The following is a 19,876-nucleotide window of genomic DNA, read 5'->3' as shown; positions in this document are numbered from 1 at the left end:
AATCTTGTACGTCTCTTATCATGTCCCGTCTAAGCCTCCACTTCTCCAGGAAAAGAGCCCCAGTTTCTCTAATCTTTCAGCATATGAACGGTTTTCCATACCTTTTATCAATTGCATCGCTCTTTTCTGAACCCTCTCGAGTATTGCCATATCCTTCTTAAGGTACGGCGACCAATACTGGACGCAGTACTCCAGATGCGGGTGCACCATCACCCGATATAACGGCAGGATAACAGGTCTTTTCAATCTCAAACCACCTCTCAAATTGTCCCCAGTGGTTTGGGATCTCAATGTTGTTCTTGCTCAATTGATGAAGCCTCCTTTTTAACCAATGGATTCAGCTCACCTTAAATATCTCACTTGGCAAGTGGTTTTTCTCATTGCTCTCACGTCTGCTCAAAGGGTCAGCAAGCTCCAAGCTTTAGTTGCAGACCCACCTTTCACATTATTCCATCATGACAAGGTGGTCCTCTGTACTCATCCTAAATTCTTAATAGATGGCTCAAAGCCTGGTGTCATCAAGAACGCTTCAGGTACATAGGAGGATGGGGAAATACATGGAAGGACAAGAAGCTATATTGCACTGATGGGCTACATATTACTACAGCAGGAAAAAGAAACCTTGCAGAGAAATTTAGACAATATTTTTCTAGGCATTTAAACTAGAAGGTGGGGGTGGTGTATGTACGAAGGACAATTATAGAGACTACCCCCGGCAAAAGAAAAGATGTGATAGTAGTAAAGATTGCAACATAAGCAATATCAGCAACTTATTTCTTAGTATTGCAACGGAAAGTGAAACGACACAAAAATCCATACGAAAAAGGAGATTATCGCTGGAAAGCGATGACCACAAATGCTCACAGTCTAAGCAACAAAGTTCATGATCTGCAAGCCCTGATATTAGAGGCAGATCTGGATATTGTCGCTATCACAGAGACATGGTTCAGTGAATCACATGGATGGGATGCAAACATACCGGGATATAATCTTTTTAGGAAGGACAGAGATGGTCATAAAGGTGGAGGAGTAGCTCTCTATGTAAAGATCAATATCCAAGCGACCGAAATGCAAGGGACCTGGGGAGAGGAAGAAGCGATATGGATTGCTCTGAAAAGAGAAGATGGAACTTCTATCCACGTGAATGTAGTCTATCCTGGAGAAGGACCGAGATTGTCTGGCAAAGTTACACAAGAAAATGGAGTAGATTCTGCGCCGTTCACGGAGGAGGGTGTTTATGAGCAACTTGAAAAACTGAAGGTGGACAAAGCGATGGGACCAGACAGGATCCATCCCAGGATACTAAGGGAGCTCAGAGAGGTTCTGGCGAGTCCTATTAAAGACTTGTTCAACAAATCTCTGGAGATGGGAGTGATTCCTGGGGATTGGCGGAGAGAGGATGTGGTCCCTATTCATAAAAGTGGTCACAGGGATGAAGCAGGAAACTACAGGCCGGTGAGCCTCACTTCAGTTGTTGGAAAAATAATGGAAGTGTTGCTGAAAGAAAGGATAGTGTACTTCCTTGAATCTAATGGGTTACAGGATCCGAGGCAACATGGCTTTACAAAAGGTAAATCGTGCCAAACGAACCTGATTGAATTTTTTGATTGGATGACCAGAGAGCTGGATCGAGGACATATGCTAGATGTAATTTACTTGGATTTCAGCAAAGCCTTTGATACAGTTCCTCATAGGAGGCTGTTGAACAAACTTGAAGGGCTGAAGTTAGAACCCAAAGTGGTGAACTGGGTCAGAAACTGGCTGTCGGAAAGACGCCAGAGGGTGGTGGTTAATGGAAGTCGCTCGAAGGAAGGAAAGGTGACTAGTGGAGTCCCTCAGGGTTCGGTGCTGGGGCCAATCCTGTTCAATATGTTTGTGAGTGACATTGCTGAAGGGTTAGAAGGAAAAGTGTGCCTTTTTGCAGATGATACCAAGATTTGTAACAGAGTAGACACCGAAGAGGGATTGGAAAATATGAAAAAGGATCTGCAAAAGGTAGAGGAATGGTCTAATGCCTGGCAACTAAAATTCAATGCAAAGAAATGCAGAGTAATGCATTTGGGGATTAATAATAGGAAGGAACCGTATATGCTGGGAGGAGAGAAGCTGATATGCACGGACGGGGAGAGGGACCTTGGGGTGATAGTGTCCGAAGATTTAAAGGCGAAAAAACAGTGTGACAAGGCAGTGGCTGCTGCCAGAAGGATGCAGGGCTGTATAAAGAGAGGCATAGTCAGTAGAAGGAAGAAGGTGTTGATGCCCCTGTACAGGTCATTGGTAAGGCCCCACTTGGAGTATTATGTTCAGTTTTGGAGACCGTATCTGTCGAAAGACGTAAGAAGACTTGAGGTGGTCCAGAGGAGGGTGACGAAAATGATAGGAGGCTTGCGCCAGAAAACATATGAGGAGAGACTGGAAGCCCTGAATATGTATACCCTAGAGCAGGGGTGTCCAATGTCGGTCCTCGAGGGCCACAGTCCAGTCGGGTTTTCAGGATTTCCCTAATGAATATGCATTGAAAGCAGTGCATGCACATAGATCTCATGCATATTCATTGGGGAAATCCTGAAAACCCAACTGGATTGCGGCCCTCGAGGACCGACATTGGACACCCCTGCCCTAGAGGAAAGGAGAGACAGGGGAGATATGATTCAGACGTTCAAATACTTGAAGGGTATTAACGTAGAACAAAATTTTTTCCAGAGAAAGGAAAATGGTAAAACCAGAGGACATAATTTGAGGTTGAGGGGTGGTAGATTCAGGGGCAATGTTAGGAAATTCTACTTTACGGAGAGGGTAGTGGATGTCTGGAATGCGCTCCCGAGAGAGGTGGTGGAGAGTAAAACTGTGACTGAGTTCAAAGAAGCGTGGGATGAACACAGAAGATTTAGAATCAGAAAATAATATTAAATATTGAATTAGGCCAGTACTGGGCAGACTTGTTCGGTCTGTGTCTGTGTATGGCCGTTTGGTGGAGGATGAGCTGGGGAGGGCTTCAATGGCTGGGAGGGTGTAGATGGGCTGGAGTAAGTCTTAACAGAGATTTTGGCAGTTGGAACCCAAGCACAGTACCGGGTAAAGCTTTGGATTCTTGCCCAGAAATAGCTAAGAAGAAAAAAAATAAAAATTTAAATTGAATCAGGTTGGGCAGACTGGATGGACCATTCGGGTCTTAATATGCCGTCATCTACTATGTTACTATGTTACCTAAAGTGTTTTTTCCAAAGCCTCATTCTCACCCTGGAGAAACAGCTCTTCATACTCTGGACTGTAAGCGTGCTTTGGCTTTCTACTTGCAATGCACTCAACCACATAGATCTGCTCCTCAACTTTTTGTCTCCTTCGATCCAAACAAGTTGGGACATCCAATTTCCAAGCGCACCATCTCTAACTGGTTAGCTGCTTGCATCTCTTTCTGCTATGCTCAGGCTGGACTGCATCTACAGAATCGAGTTACAGCCCACAAAGTCAGAGCTATGGCAGCATCAGTATCAGGTCCGTAACATATGGATCCCTATCCAAATTGTGCACCAACCATTTCCATTCATCCTCCATTGATCACACCAACAAGCTCTTACGCAAACGAGCCAGAAGTAACTCTCTCAATAAGTGCAACAACAGCAGTAGATGAGCCGGTGCATAATATGCTCTCCATCTGTACCAGGGTATATTTGGTTGACCCTAACAACCAGTCGCATAAATGGCGAAGCAAACAAGCATAGTTGTATCGTTGCAAGTTGGGCAAGCCCAACTCCCAACCGCCCTGTAGATAAGCCATAGGCAATTTAGATTTCTTGTTTGGCCAAGAAACCTTAAGGGAACAAACCATTCATCCTATGAATATCTCTCCATAGTAAGTGCAAAGGTAGTGTCTGAAAAAGGTACAACCACTTAAGCAAGATCATCAACCGTATCAGGGACCAATGTTTTAAACTACTGCTTCATTCAATTCTTCTTTCACAGGGTCCAGTGTCCCTGGGGGTATCTGGAACACTTTTGGCTTATGGCATTGCTCTTGAGCATATGGCCAAAGTGTGCAAGGGCTACTAGAGGTGATCATGGCTACCCCTCCTAAGATCTAAGAAACCGGCAACTGTTGCAGCCTATGCTAAGTCTTGGAAGACTTTTCAACACTGGTGTTCTAAGCAGAATGTGGAGCCTTTTCAGACTCAACTATCAGTGTTCTAGCATTTCTTCAGGATGGCTTAGAAAAGGGCCTGGCAATTGGTTCCCTCAAAGTACAGGTGGTAGGCCTCTCTTGCTTAGGGCTGGAGTGGCTTTGGCTTCGCATCCTGAAGTAGCATGATTTTTGAAGGGAGCGATGCGACTGCATTTGGAACCTCAATATGGTTTTCCATTCTCTCAGCAAGGCTTTCTGCATAACTGATAATAATTTTATAACTATGCAAGGTTCTCAGTGAATTTGAACATAGTCATACCTTTACTTCCACACTTTAACCGTAAGAGAGTGGAGACTATATATGAGGTAAAAAAGAAAACAGCAGCATTTGAATCAACCCCGTGCACTAAATACAACTTTCCATCCTGATCCACTGCTTATTACATCCACTTGCTTTCCTATTCTTGAATATGAGGAAAACAGCAAAATAAATCTCCCAGCTGATTAATTTTGAACAGAGGTAGAAAAAAACCATAGGAGTAAAGTTTTTTCAAACCCTCCTTGTTAAGGGTGGATCAGAGAAAAAGTGTGCAGAATGAAGAGTATGTGATTCTTAGGAGGCTGCTTTCTGAGGCCACTTAAAATATCTATTTTGATAACCACTTATTTAGAACATGCATATTTTGAGAATAGCCCAATTATTACAGCCCTAAAAGCCTACATTTTGGGAACAAATGAGCATATCAGATCACCTCTACTGACAGGAGCATGTATAGCATTCTGTGAATGCTGAGAGTAGTTTGGACAGTCTTATTTTAATACCGTGCTTCCCCGAAAATAAGACAGTATCTTATATTAATTTTAGGTCCAAAAAACGCACTAGGTCTTATTTTCAAGGTATGTACATGATCATCTCTCCCTTCCTCTCCTTCATCCCAATTCTTCTTCCTTTCTCTCCCCCACATGTGCATAATCTTTTCTCCCCTCCCTCCCATCCCTTGTGCAGCAGAACCCTTACCCAGCTTCAGACCTACCCTCTCTCCCATCCCTTGTGCAGCAGGACCCTTGTCCAGCTTCCCTTCCCTCTCTCCCATCCCTTGTGCAGCAGGATTCTTGCCCAGCTTCTATCCTTCCCTCCCTTCCATCCCTCGTGCAGCAGGACCCTTGCCCAGCTTCCCTCCCATCCCTTGTGCAGCAGAACCCTTGAGCGAGCACCCCACCCCTTGAGCACCTGCACCCGCCATGCAGCCAAACACCTATCCTTCCCTCCCTCTCATCAGAACCCCGCCGCGAGATCTACATACCACCCTAAGCAGCTTTGGGCAGCAGCACTCTTATTAACTTCTTTTTTATAAGTATAATCTTTTATCTTTATTTTTAATATTTTACTGTAAACCGGCTAGATACCAGTTGATGGTCGGTATATTAAAAATTAATAAACTTGAAACTAAACAGGCTACTTCGGCCTTGTCCGCCCATGAATTCACTCTGCCGCATTACTGTCAGTAATGCGGCAGAGTGAATTCACAGGCGGAAGGCCGAAGCAGCCTGTTTAGAGTGCTGCTGACTCGACTTTGCTTAGGAAGGTATGTAGGGCTCATGGCAGGGTCCCGATGGGAGGGAGGGAAGGATGGGAATTCAGCTGCACGGCGGGTGAAGGTTCTCAGGGGAAGGGGTACTCACTCTAGGGTTCTGCTGCACAAGGGATGGGAGGGAAGGGAAACTGCTGGTGTATCCCTGGACTACGGCTTATTTGGGGGGGTAGGGCTTATATTAAGTCCTACCCCAAAAATCCTGCTAGGGCTTATTTTCGGGGTAGGTCTTATTTTCGGAGAAACAAGGTAGTATAAGTAATTCAGCAAGTACAGAAATAAGATGGGCAATAAGGCCTGGAAGTCTCAATCTGATTCCAGTTTCTCCATAGCCAGCCTCCCTCTGTGCATTGTAATGACACTGGGCACCATGGAAACTTAAACCTGAGGGATCCTGAATTTTATTGTGGGCTTCAAATTTGTTGGCTTTACTTTGTTTCATTATTGATTGATAAGGCCCTATTAAATATTGCAGAGGACTAATAGCATTGTAGTTCATATTTGAGGAATTGTGGCTGGTTTTGCAATCCATTTTAATTGTGTTTTCTTTTTTTATATGTAATTGCAGTTTTCATATGCCACATGGCCTGAGCATAGATAAGGATGGCAGTTATTGGCTCACTGACGTAGCTTTGCATCAGGTGCGTTTCATTCAGTTTTACAGTGTGTTCAAAACATTAATTTGATATGACAATATGACTGTACTATGATTTATGTTAGATATTGCAAACAGTAGTTATGTGTGCCAAAAGCCACACATCGTGGAACATTGACAATTTGATGGTTCATAAGTTCTAGCAACTGCTTCTTTTGTGTTTTTACTCTTATCTGAACTTGTGATTCTCTGAAAAGGTGTTTAAGCTGTCAGCTGACAATGGAAAAAGTCCTCTCCTAATCCTGGGAAAGCCCTTTCAACCAGGCAGTGACAGGAACCACTTCTGCCAACCAACCGATGTGGCTGTGGATCCCATTACAGGCAACTTTTATGTAGCAGATGGCTACTGCAACAGCCGAATCATACAGTTCTCGCCAAATGGGATGTTCATCATGCAGTGGGGAGCAGGTATGCACATAAAACACATAGGGCAGTGGTATTCTCCAATGCACAGACTCCGAAGTCCTCTGTTGTGCCCCTCAAACAGTTGGCTAAAATACTCTTCACATCTTGTAAATGTGTTAATTTCAGTCTTATCCACTTGATATAGTAACTACAAATAATCTCTTAAGTATGTTACTCAGGAGTCTTATGCCAAATACGACGATTCGGGTCTTATCGCTCCACAACACCTTCTTCCACTACTCTGTGGTCCTGCTGGTATGCTCTTTAGCACAGTTCAAACGTTTACGATGTTGAACTGCACTGAGGAAAGGCTTTTTCATGGGAATTCTTGCTCATAGGCCTACTTTCACTAGTCTCCAGGTTTCCACTCTTTTCAGAAGGTTTTGCCCTGTTGGCCCAGTAGCATTAGTGTCATAGCTATTAGAACTTTCTGCTCTAAGACTTAAGAAAACTCTGTATGGAATTAGATTTTCGGAAGCAATGAAGTTCATACCTACTGCAGTGGTTCTTTTCTGTGAATAATTTGAAGCTTTACTTTAAAAAAAGTAAAAGAAAGAAATGGTCTTCCCAGTTCAGTTCATTTTGTTTCTTGCATAATTTGGCCAGACATGAAAGTAGCTATTTACTGGACAGTAGCTACATGGTGACTTTCTATTGTAGTTTTCTTCCTCCTTCCAAAGAAAGTTGTCTTGCAGCTAAATGTCAAGCCTGAGTGCAGACAGACACAGACATGAGCTGCAGATCGCAGTCTTGGTTTGTTCATCCTTCAATTTGCCTGATCAGGACTACTTCTAGGGAGCACCACAGGATCGTGGCCATAGTTCTCTGCAGCTCTAGCGCAGAGTGGCTGACATGGCAGTTTTGCATAGAGTGCTCATTTTTCTTCCTCTGCAAGAATTAGTTGTTTTTTGGGAAGTTGGGGAGCTTTGAGTCATAATTATTCCTTAAGCCACACCTATTGTGGGCAAGTTTGTCCTTTCATGGTCACTTTTCTAAGACTGAGAATTTCATGTGCCATGGAAATTCCTTCCATCAGGATAGGCTACAATATGGCTGTCTGAATTGTCATCTAGAGAATCTTTCTCTGCCATGAATCCCATGAATGGTTTCTGAGCTAATTTTGAAGGGCTTAATGGGCCATCTTGTAAGATGTGCAGAATTCAATGTACTGTAGTTTAGAAAAAATTATATAGTTCCCAGAATCCTACAGCAGTCCTCTCAAATATGTAAACAAATAGTAAGCACATTATCTCTTGAAGCAGAGTAGTGGTCCAGCAACTGCTCTGTTTCCATCACTAGGATGATGGATGCACAGGAAAGAGGTCAACTTAGAAAAATTCTTTGTGCCACTTGATGAGATGGGAGGTTATTCCAGCTACACAAGTTGGCATTCTTAAGGACTAGAAAATGATATAATACTGTTTAAGATCCTGAATTTAAACTTGGTGACATAAGGGAAGCTGACCTCGGTTCCGGGGAAAATGGTAGAAGCACTGATAAAAGAAAACATCGATGAACATTTTGAAAGAAACAAACTTATGATAACCAGCCAACATGGTTTCTGCAGGGGAAGATCGTGCCTAACTAACTTATTGCACTTCTTCGAAGGAATTAACAAACGGATGGACCAAGGAGACCCCATAGACATCATATACCTAGATTTCCAAAAAGCCTTTGACAAGGTGCCTCATGAATGTCTACTCCGGAAACTGAAGAACCATGGGGTGGACGGAGACGTACACAGATGGATCAGAAACTGGTTGGCGGGTAGGAAACAGAGGGTAGGGGTGAAGGGCCACTACTCGGATTGGAGGAGGGTCACGAGTGGTGTTCCGCAGGGCTCGGTGCTCAGGCCACTGCTATTTAATATATTCATAAATGATCTAGAAACAGGGATGAAGTGCAAGATAATAAAATTTGCGGACGACACCAAACTATTTAGTGGAGCTCGGACTAAGGAGGACTGCGAAGAATTGCAAAGAGACTTGAACAAACTAGGGGAATGGGTGACGAGATGGCAGATGAAGTTCAACATTGAGAAATGTAAAGTATTCTATGTGGGAAGCAGAAACCTGAGGTACAACTATACGATGGAAGGGATGTTATTGAATAAGAGTACCCAAGAAACTCCCTCTATCTATCTTGTCCTGCCATGATGATAAAACAACTTCAGACCATACAAAACACCGCCCTCAGACTGATCTACTCCCTGAGAAAATATGATCACATTACAACTGCCTTCTTAGACTCTCACTGGCTACCCATACAAGCACAAATTCAATTCAAATTCTACTGCCTATTATTCAAAGCGTTAAATGGCTCTTCCCCCTCCTACCTAAACAACCGCTTAAACCAGATCTTCACCTCAAGACACAGAAGAACCCCAAACCCTTTTGCCTTCCCCCCACTCAAAGGCACACAGCGCAAGAAAATGTTTGACAACCTTCTGGCAACACAAGCAGCAAAACTCAACCATTCCATCTCTAACCTGCTGATGACAACGGGCGACCTCAAAACATTCCGAAAAGAAATCAAAACCCTGCTTTTCAAAAAATTCATCCAAATATCTTAACCCCTCTTCACCTACCTCCAGATAATTCTCCGTTATAAAATCCTCCCCAAATCACCTACCAAGTAAACAGATCCCTGAAATGTATTGTAATCTTACCTACTCCAAATGTAATCTATTTGTTTATATCACACAGTTCTGCACTGTCAATTTGCTATCCAACTTGTAAATCCCCTCGGAATCTTTCCAGCTATATCTCCTCTGTTGTTAAAAATAAATAAATAAATAAGTGTATCTTCACTGGAAAATGTCCAGTCAAATCTTTTGTAATCCGCCTTGAACTGCAAGGTATAGGCGGAATAGAAATCCGAAATGTAATGTAAGAAAGGGACTTGGGGGTAATGGTGGACATGACAATGAAGCCGACGGCACAGTGCGCAGCGGCCGCTAAAAGAGCGAATAGAATGCTAGATATAATCAAGAAGGGTATTACTACCAGAACAAAAGAAGTTATCCTGCCATTGTATCGGGCAATGGTGCGTCTGCATTTGGAGTACTGCGTCCAATATTGGTCGCCGTACCTTAAGAAGGATATGGCGTTACTCGAGAGGGTTCAGAGGAGAGCAACACGTCTGATAAAAGAGATGGAAAACCTTTCATACGCTGAGAGATTGGAGAAACTGGGTCTCTTTTCCCTGGAGAAGAGGAGACTCAGAGGGGATATGATAGAGACCTACAAGATCATGAAGGGCATAGAAAGAGCAGAGAGGGACAGATTCTTCAAACTTTCAAAAAATATAAGAACAAAAGGGCATTCGGAAAAGTTGAAAGAGGACAGATTCAAAATAAATGCCAGGAAGTTCTTCTTTACCCAACGTGTGGTGGACACCTGGAATGCGCTTCCAGAGGACGTAATAGGGCAGAGTACAGTACTGGGGTTTAAGAAAGGATTGGACAATTTCCTGCAGGAGAAGGGGATAGAAAGGTTTAGATAGAGGGTTACTGCCAGGTCCTGGACCTGTTGGGCCGCCACGTGAGTGGGCTGCTGGGCGCAATGGACCACAGGTCTGACCCAGCGGAGGCATTGCTTATGTTCTTATGATAGTTGTCATACATCTTCCAGAGTCAATTTTGCTGGGTGCTAATGAGAGCTTGAGTTAAGGAGGTCAAGCAAAACTAAAAATTCTCATGTAGAGGGCTACAGCAAAAAGCCAGTATTATTTATCTCCAGTTCAATCTTCAGATCTTGTAATAAGCCTATCACTTTAGCTCCCATGTGGGTCAAGATATATGTTATCTGGCAATGAATTTCCCTGGCCTGGAGATATCTGAGCTTAAGAATCCACTGTTCACATTGGCTAATTTGTCTTCCCATGTATTTGTTCTTGAATATGTCTGTAGTTCAGAAGTTCTACAAGGTGCATACCTGATTCTATAATTCAGGATCTTCTCTTCCCCCATCCACATTCACTTCTTTGCTACATTTCACTGACTCTGCACTGGTCTGGTATGGATGCTAAGGAAGGAGAAATTGCCTTACTTGATTATTTATTCCCTTTAATCCTACCAGACCAGACACCTTCCCAACTTGAATGACCATGCTTCCATTCTGAAGGTAAAGGTAATAGATGAATAGAACATTTGATCGGAAGTATGAACATGAACACCATTGTTTGGTCATTTAAAATACTGAGCATTCTTAAGACGACATAGTACTACTTTGTCTCTCTGTTTCCATCCACTGGTCCATGAACATACATAGCTCATTGGTTTTGGACTGGTCTGATAAGACTAAAGAAAAGGAAAATTATCAGGTAAAACATAATTTCTCTTTGGCTGATTTAATTTCTAATTCTTGTTTTCAGTATTTGTGTTTCTGGTAGTATTTGGCCAATACTACTATTATCTCTGTTCCTAATGGTATTGTTTCATACTGCCTTATTGCTGCTTGCTATAGTATGCAATACTGTTTTCCTATAGTAGCATTTCACAATGATTTGTGGTGTCTGGCCTAGCTTGGTCTGGACAGACAGCCTACCCCTGTATGAGGATTGTACAAACTGCTTAAAGATTTTTATATCCTCTCTACATATTTGATACCACACTTTTCTAACTTGCAACATACATTTTTTGGGGAAAATATATGAAAAGTGTTTGCATCCTTAAAATGTGCATGTTGGGTTTTGTGTAATACAAGAGTTTAGAGCCACTTAATAAAACTACTTTTTTTCTAAATTTACATATATTTATTGGGCATGTCACTTGGTCTCCCATTGTCCCAGGTATATTAGATGGATTGTGAACCCTCCGGAACAGACAGGGAACAATGCTTGAATACCTGAATAAATCCATGTAAACTATTCTGAGCTCCTCTGAGAGAACAGTATAGAAAATTGAATAAATAAATAAATATTGATACAGTCTGAACTAGAATATTTAATTGCTTGGCTATTTAAAAATACAATGAGATGCTGATCATCCATACTGCTTCAGTAACAGCTAATAGGTCCAGTTATTAGAAGGTCAAATACCCAAGAGTTTGTTTCACCACAGAATGTTGTTATAATCCATTGATCTCCCTTTAGGTACTGGTTACAACTGCTAGAAGCAGCAAACCAGATTCCCCATTCATTTGTCAAAAACAGAGGAAATGACAGTGGGTAAGAACCATGTGTCCCAGTTGTAGGCTGCCCATTGTTATTGCACAATAAAGCATACCCGGTATAATATCTCTTGCAGTATCTAAAGATCCTACCTTCATAAACACCACAAAGTTGATCAATGCATTGCATGTGTATTTAACATTTTATTTACCTGTTTGTTTATTCTTGGATTTAGCATATACCTGTTCATTGGTAGAATAAGGCAAGTCACATGCAGGTACAGTAGAAATTTACCTGTCCCCAGAGGGATTACAATCTAAGTTTGTACTTAAGACAGTGGAATGTTAAGTGACTTAGGAGTAATGTTGGGTTTTGAACCCTTATTTCACTGGTTCTTAAACCCATTGCTATAACCACTAGACTATTCCACTCCATTTTTGGTAAAGTATTTACAGCATTCAATTCTGTTCTCTCCACACTTTTTAATATGCCGTCGTTTGATAAACTCACAAAATATTATTTGCAAATTTGACCTGAACCAAGCTTTAAATTTCTCTTAACAAAGCACAGTTTGTATCTTTCAAATTAAAGGTGCAAGATTGGAATTGCAAGCATGGTGAGGAAGTTCAAAACTTACAAGTAGGGTAAAAATAAGTATGCAATATTTTTTTCATACAGGGTCTTCATCGGGAGTAGCAAAACAGTTCGATATCCCTCACAGTCTGACCCTGGTTCCGGAACTCGCTCAGCTGTGTGTGGCTGACAGAGAAAATGCACGAATTCAGTGCTTTAGTTCTGAAACTGGCATGTTCATGAAAGAAATCAAACACAAATCCTTTGGAGATGAAATATTTGCTATCTCCTATTCACCAGGTAATCTCTCTTTGATTGATAATATGAGGAGTTTTTTACAAAACTGAAAAATGGTACTGTAAAAATATAAATGTTTAATTAGGTTCATAGACAGTAATGCGGAAGACAAAGGCACGCGCCGACAACTAAGCGCAAGACGGAGGCGTGCGCCGAAGAAAAAGAATGTTTTTAGAGGCTGCGACGGGGGGTTTTGTTGGGGAACCCCCCCCCACTTTACTTAATACATATCGCGGCGGTGTTGTGGGGGTTTTGGGGGGTTGTAACCCCCCACATTTTAGTGAAAACGTAAGTTTTTCCCTAAAAACAGGGAAAAAGTTAAGTTTTCAGTAAAATGTGAGGGGTTACAACCCCCCAAAACCCCCACAACGCCCCCACAACGCGGCACGATCTGTATTAAGTAAAGTGGAGGGGTTCCCCCCCACACACCCCCGTCGTAGCCCCTAAAAACAGTCTTTTTCTTCGGCGCGCGCCTCCACACTACGCTCAGTTGTCTGCTCGCGCCTTTGTCCCGGCGTGCTTTTGACCTGACACCGTTTAATTATGACCCAAACTAGAGTAGTGCTAATTTAATAATTGTGTTGGCACATCCCAGTTAAACTGTGCAGGTGGGATAGAGGTAATTTTAATCCTGACGTTAAATCACCTATTTAGTAGGCTGCATTAGATGTGAACAGTGTTTTTTAATGTGTGTTAACAGCATGATGCTGTTTAAACACTTAACAGAAGAAATCATGTTAAGGGGATGTGGTATGGACAGAGTCTGTGCCTTGCTATTCATATGGAGGACATTGCCGCATGTTAACTGCTAACATCGTTCACTTAGCTGCAGCTCCAGAGTTGTAACTAACCCTGTTCCATAATGCTGACCATGTCATTAATGTGCATTACTGAATATTGCTCAATATAAACTGCATGACTGCCTTCCCTGAAATACTGGGAACACTTAACACAGAGGTTTTGCACTTAATGCACCTCAATATTGACTACTTATAGCACAAGTTAGTAAATGGGCCCCTAAACACATATGAGACACATGATTTAAAGAAAATGAAATACTTTCTAGGCAGGTGAAGCATAAAATTACTTTGTTATTGAATGAAGAGGAGTAAATAAATAAGGTGAATTTCGCTATGCATCCAACCAGTTTAAAAAGGCAGAAGGAAGATCAAAAAACAGCTGGTATCCTTAAAAGGTAAGGTGAAATAGGGAGTTATCCATGTTTGAAATGGTATTTAATGGTGATGATTTGACAAACCTGTAAGATGTAATAGGCCAAACAGACAAGCTAAAGAGTAGAAAGTCATCTAGACCAAATTATATATACCCCAGAGTACTGAAAGAACTTAAAAATGAAATTGCAGATCTACTGTTAATAATCTGTGAACTATCATTGAAATTGTCTGTGACACCTGAAGATTGGAGGATGACCAAAATAATGTCAACATATTGAGGAATACCTCAATTTTTAGTGGAAGGACAGTGGATTTTGACTTCTGTTTCCTTTCAGGTTCATGCCACATTTCAGGATAAAGTGATATGCTTTGCTGTGTGGACAGTCTTCTCTCCTGCTTGTTAAAATTATTCAGGTGTGACCATTAAATAAGACATTAGCTTCTGCATGCACTGGTCTTGACCTAGGGGCCGCCGTGTGAGCGGACTGCTGGGCAGCATGGAAGACTGGTTTGACCCAGCAGTGGCAATTCTTATGTTCTTCATGAAGTACACTTGCAAATAATTCAGTTCTTCAACCCTCTGAATTAGGCATGCATCATACCACATATGCACAACTGTGAAAGATGTAACCCAAAAAAACACTCCACACTTGGAGGAGGGAAAATAAAATTAAATACTCCGAAGCATTGTGTGTGATAAAAATGAGCACACAATCCAAAACCTGTCAAATTTGTATTTCTAAAATCCATCCAGGGGTAGCAGTCCTGATTAAGTCCTGATTCAAACTGCACAGAATCACCATCCCAAGCTAAGTGAATCTGAATCTCTCTTAATCCAGCTCCAAGATGAATTTCCAATCTGGCTCGTAAGAGGCTTGCCTGCTTTATACTCTCTCTTAGCTTACCTGACTGGTGTGCCTATGTAAAAAGATAACACTAAAAGAAGACACTAGACACACATTCAGACATACTCAAGAAGTGAGGTCATGGGATAGTCCCAAAATGTATTCAGACCACTTTAATAGGAGACCTCTCACTTATATTGCTCAGAAATGAGACCAATAATGATACTTGTATGAATATACATTCTTCTTTTATTCAGTGTATCGGAAAGTAAATACAGAACAGATAGTAAAGGTTTGTTTGATCCCAGCCAAAAATCTCAAAGCATATATACCAAAGCACAAAGTTACAAATACCAGGATTGGGGAAAGGAAATTAGAAAGAGAGAGAGAGAGAAAGAGAGAGAGGACCTTCCCGGGCCATAAGCAGAAGTTAATACATGTTCATATTTCTTGCTAAAGCCTAGTTGAAAATTATGCTAATCTGCTTCCAACTGTCATATGCCTTGATCTTTCTAAGTTTCCTACCATAGACATTCTGACTGTTATGCATCTGTAGGATCACATGCCTGGTAAGACTTGTCCAATTTCTCCAAGGAACAAAAACTTCTCATCTTACATCCTTCATTTGGACCATGCCTTCAGGTTCTTCTTACCACAACCTTTTGTTATCGGAACTTTTGATCGGCCTGGGTTATTTTTAAGTCTGTAACTGTCATGATCATCTGTCCATCTGTGATGTCAGAGACAGCACTTTCAATTCACAACTGAGCAGTTGTAAAATCAAGTGGGGGAAACAGACAGCGATGTTTTTCTATGCTAGGTGTTTTCCCAACCCTATGCATAGAAGGTCAGGCCAGTATGTATGACAATTGAATGCATTTTATATCAAGCCAATTAAATATATTTTAATATGCCAATTATTGATTTTGATATGCCAATTAAAGTACCAATCCAATTGTCCAGCACCATCAGGCTGCTCATGAAATACTGAGCATCTTCCAACAACATCATCTGTGCAAGAACGCCTTGATCTGATTACACAAGTGACCCTGAATTACCCTAGGATGGTGATCATGGGAGATTTCAATCTACATATTGAAACCCCAGATACCACCACAGCTATCTTCCTGGACACAATGACAGCACTAGGATTCACATAGGTGATGAATTTCCCAACCCGTGGAAAGGGTCACATTCTAGACTTGGTGGTATTCTACAAAGGGGTTGACATAGCAGTATTGAAATTACACCCCTATCATGGACAGATAATTTTCTAATTAAGTTCTCCCTAAGTGACCACCTGGAACAAATGGCATTGTTCATGATGCCAGAGTTTCTTTTTAATGTTTTCTCTCCGCACTGACATAACAATATGTTCTATTACCCAACATTGCAGGTCCTTAAATTTATGATGAAGGTTCAAACAATGTGAAATCAACAGAGCTGTCAGTCTATGCAAAGACAAACGGCTCCTATTTTCTATCAATCTTGTTTTTAAAGCTTGGACAATGTGCCCTACATACAAAAGATAACAAAGGTGTTCTATTAAATAAACCACACAAACCAATTGACAATCCGTAAAACATATAGAAAAAAACACAATGAGCAGAAATAGGATGATAACTTTTAGCTTTAATCGTGATATTGCATACAGATCATTTACATTTATGATGACCAATAACCTCCTCCATCTGCATTTTCCATACAGGTCTACAAAGCATATCTTTATCCCAGGACAAGCAGGCCGCCTATTTTCACATATGGGTGACGACATCCACGGAGTCCTGATGCGGATCGCCTCGCAAGCATACTTGGTTGTAGAAACTTCAGAAGTTTTGAGTCAGCCGCACTGCACATGTGCGAGTGCTTGCCCGCCTAGCACAGGGCGAGTCTCCTCATTTCTCAGTTTTCCGCAGAGCTGAGAAGTCTGTACTTTGACGCTCTGCACTGAACTTCGTTCACTTCATGCCTTCTCTCACCGCGGTTTGTGTTCTTTTTAGTCGCGAATCGCTGTGTTACTTATCTCTTTTACTTTCATTAAAAAAAAAAAGAAAGACTTTATTTTTCTTCGTCGACTGACTGGCGGGGCAGGCCGCTTGGCCGCAGTCTGCGGGCTTCGACTTCGCAGCGGCTATCTTCTCTCCTATGTCCCGGCCAGTAACAGGCTTCAAGAAGTGTAACCAGTGACAGCATGCGATTTTTCTCACGGACCCACGCCACTGGTGCCTCAAGTGTCTCGAGCTGGACCATAGTCCTAAGTCGTTCGAGCGCTGTGCTACTCTTCAACCTCGAGCCTTTAAACTTCGTCGGGTATTAGTGGAAAAACTTTTCAGGGTGGACTCTTCAATGACACCCTCGACCTCGAGTGCTGCCTCGGTCCCACCTTCCGCCGAGGGTCCTTCTGCTTCCACGTCTCTGACCTCGAGTCTCATCAGACCATCCTCATTTGGATCATCTTTAGCCTCGCGTACACCTACATTATCGTCCTCTGAGCTCCCCTCAGGTCAGATACCTAAGCAGAAGGTTCCAGCGATGGTCCTCAAGTTCTCCAAGACCTCCAAGACGAAGCACATCTCCACTCCACCTTGGAGCCTATAACCTCAGCAAGTGGTCCGGTTTCAGACGTGGATCCACATTTGCAGGCTTCTCTCCAGACCATGTTGGAGCGGCAATTTGTTCAATTACTGTGCAAATATGGTTCTGCCTCGACAATGACTCCTGTAATCCAGCCTGGGAAATCGGCAGTCTCCCGCGAGGTCGAGTCCCTGCTTGTGCCTCAAGCTGAAGCTTCACACTCTATACAAGGAGCAGAGTCTTTGCGAGTATCTGGTCTGGCATCTACACACGCGATGCAAGGAGTAAATTCTTTGCGAGTGGAACATTCTCAACAGGAATCATCACACTCCATACAAGGAGCAGAGCCTTTGGGAGTGCTTTGAGATTCCTCAGTCCAAACCACTAAGTTTCGATCTACAGCTTCCAGCCCTATTCATTCACCAGCAACATCACCTGTTTCCATACATAGGGTGAAGTCTCCTCCATCCTACTCGAGACCTGCTTCCAAGCATCACTCTCGTCGTCGATAGAGGCCCTCATCAAGGCATTCATCGAGGCGCAGGTCTCCTTCCAAAGAGCAGCCTTTCTCATCTAGACCTCATTCCAAACCTTCCAGCTCTTCGAGGCCTTCAACTCCTCGATCGAGGTCGCCGCTTCCAGACCCAGAGGAGTCAGCTGCTTCCATTGCCTCCTCCAAGTTTCCATATTCTTTGGATTGCCACTTCTCCAGAGAGGCTTCACCTTCATTCTCCACTCGAGGTGCCTCTAGGTCATCGAGTCTCTCTCGAGGCAGGGCCCTTGCGGATCAGCTCTCCTTCTCTTCCTTCCTTCGTCAGATGGCTGATGACCTGGAAATTCAATTAGATGCTGGGTCCAAATACTCTAAGGAGTATCTCGAGGTCATGCATCTGCCTCAACCTCCTGCAGAGTCACTTAAGCTTCCTCTTCATAAGCTTTAGTCTCAAACTTTCAAACGATGTCTAGAGACTCCTTATGCTATATCTGCTGTTCCAGGCAAGTTGGACTCGAGGTATAGAACTCTACATTGCAAAGGGTTTGAGAATTCACAGTTATCTCACCAATCCCTCTTTGTGGAGTCCTCATTTAAAAGAATCCATCCTTCTAGGGTCTATCCTGGAAGAGGGGGTAAGACCATGGACAAGTTTGGACGTCGTCTTTATCAAAATGCTATGATGTCCTCCAAAGTCCTCAACTACAATTTTATCTTTGTTACTTATCTCAAGTTCCTCATTGATATTCTTTCAGGTTTTCTCCAGAACCTGGTTCAACATAGGCATTTCGAGTTCCAAGAAGTCACTGCTACTCTGTCACAACTTCTCCAGTTGGCTAGGGCAACTGCTTTCTCTGTAGCCATGCGCCACTTGGCCTGGCTTTGCACCATTGACTTGGATTCTAATCTTCAGGACCGTCTGGCTAACATTCATTGTGAGGGCAATGACTTCTTTGATGAGTCCATAGAGGCTGCCACTTAGAAATTGTCTGAACATGAAAAGTCTTTTGCTTCCATTGTCAGACCAAAGCCAAAGCCAGCTCCTGCAAAACCTTCACACCCAACTCCAGTTTTCCAGAGGTGTTATACTCCAAGGGCAGCTCCTTACACTTGAGCACCCACCCCAAGAAACAACAGCAGCAGAAGCAACAGAAACCTCAGCCTTCTGCTGTGCCTAAGGCTGCGCAGCCTTTTTGACTGTTTAAATCAGAGCATAACCTCCATCGTTCTGCTTCTGTCCTCCCTTCCCCTCATAGGAGGTAGTCTCCATCAATTTTACTATCGATGGGAGACCATTACATCCGACCTCTGGGTGCTGTCAATCATCAGGGAAGGATACTCTCTTCATTTCACTCAGATTCCACCAGAGCTTCCTCCAAGAAAATATCCTTCCAATCCATCTCAGACCACCCTTCTTCTTCAGGAAGCTCAAGCTCTGCTTCATCTCCGTGCCATTTAAGAAGTTCCTCTGGAACAGCAGGGCAGGGGATTTTACTCCCGTTACTTCCTAGTTCCGAAGAAGGCGTGCAATCTGCGACCCATTCTGGATCTCAAGGAAAATTTTGCATGTTGTCCCTGGTGTCTCTTTACCACCTTCTAGATCAGAACGATTGGTTATGTTCTCTAGATTTCAAGGAGGCTTATACTCACATCCCCATTCATCTGACCTCCCGTCAGTACCTCAGATTTTGGGTGGGGAATCTGCATTACCAATACAGAGTGCTACCCTTTGGCCTGGCTTCATCTCCCAGAGTGTTCACCAAGTGCCTGGTGGTGGTAGCAGCAGCTCTAAGGAACCATGGTCTTCAGGTGTTTCCCTACCTAGACGACTGGTTCATCAAAGGTTCAACAGCTCAGGGGGTTATTGTAGCAACCCAATGGACTACGTGGTTCCTAAAATATCTTGGGATTTGAAATCAACTTCCCTAAATCCTAGCTTCAGCCCTCTCAGAATCTACAGTTCATCGGAGCTGTTCTGGACACTATCCAACTCAGAGCATTCCTTCCTCAACAATGTCTGGATGCTCTTCTTCAA

The 19,876-nt window shown here is 42.8% G+C and overlaps 1 protein-coding gene across 5 annotated transcripts in view; it reads left to right on the top strand.

Annotated features, from left to right (window-relative positions):
- Positions 1 to 19,876, top strand: part of PAM (peptidylglycine alpha-amidating monooxygenase) — a 616,313-nt gene that overhangs the window by 490,713 nt on the left and 105,724 nt on the right. For all 5 annotated transcript variants that reach the window (XM_033929183.1, XM_033929181.1, XM_033929180.1 and 2 more), the window contains 3 exons: positions 6,281 to 6,353; positions 6,565 to 6,775; positions 12,563 to 12,757. In XM_033929183.1, the coding sequence (XP_033785074.1) occupies positions 6,281 to 6,353; positions 6,565 to 6,775; positions 12,563 to 12,757 (479 nt within the window). The remainder of the gene's footprint in view (positions 1 to 6,280; positions 6,354 to 6,564; positions 6,776 to 12,562; positions 12,758 to 19,876) is intronic.

The sequence above is a fragment of the Geotrypetes seraphini genome, chromosome 1, assembly GCF_902459505.1.
Source record: "Geotrypetes seraphini chromosome 1, aGeoSer1.1, whole genome shotgun sequence".
Lineage (NCBI taxonomy): Eukaryota > Metazoa > Chordata > Amphibia > Gymnophiona > Dermophiidae > Geotrypetes > Geotrypetes seraphini.
Note: the sequence above shows the minus strand (reverse complement) of the source record. Positions and strands in the feature narration are given on the sequence as shown.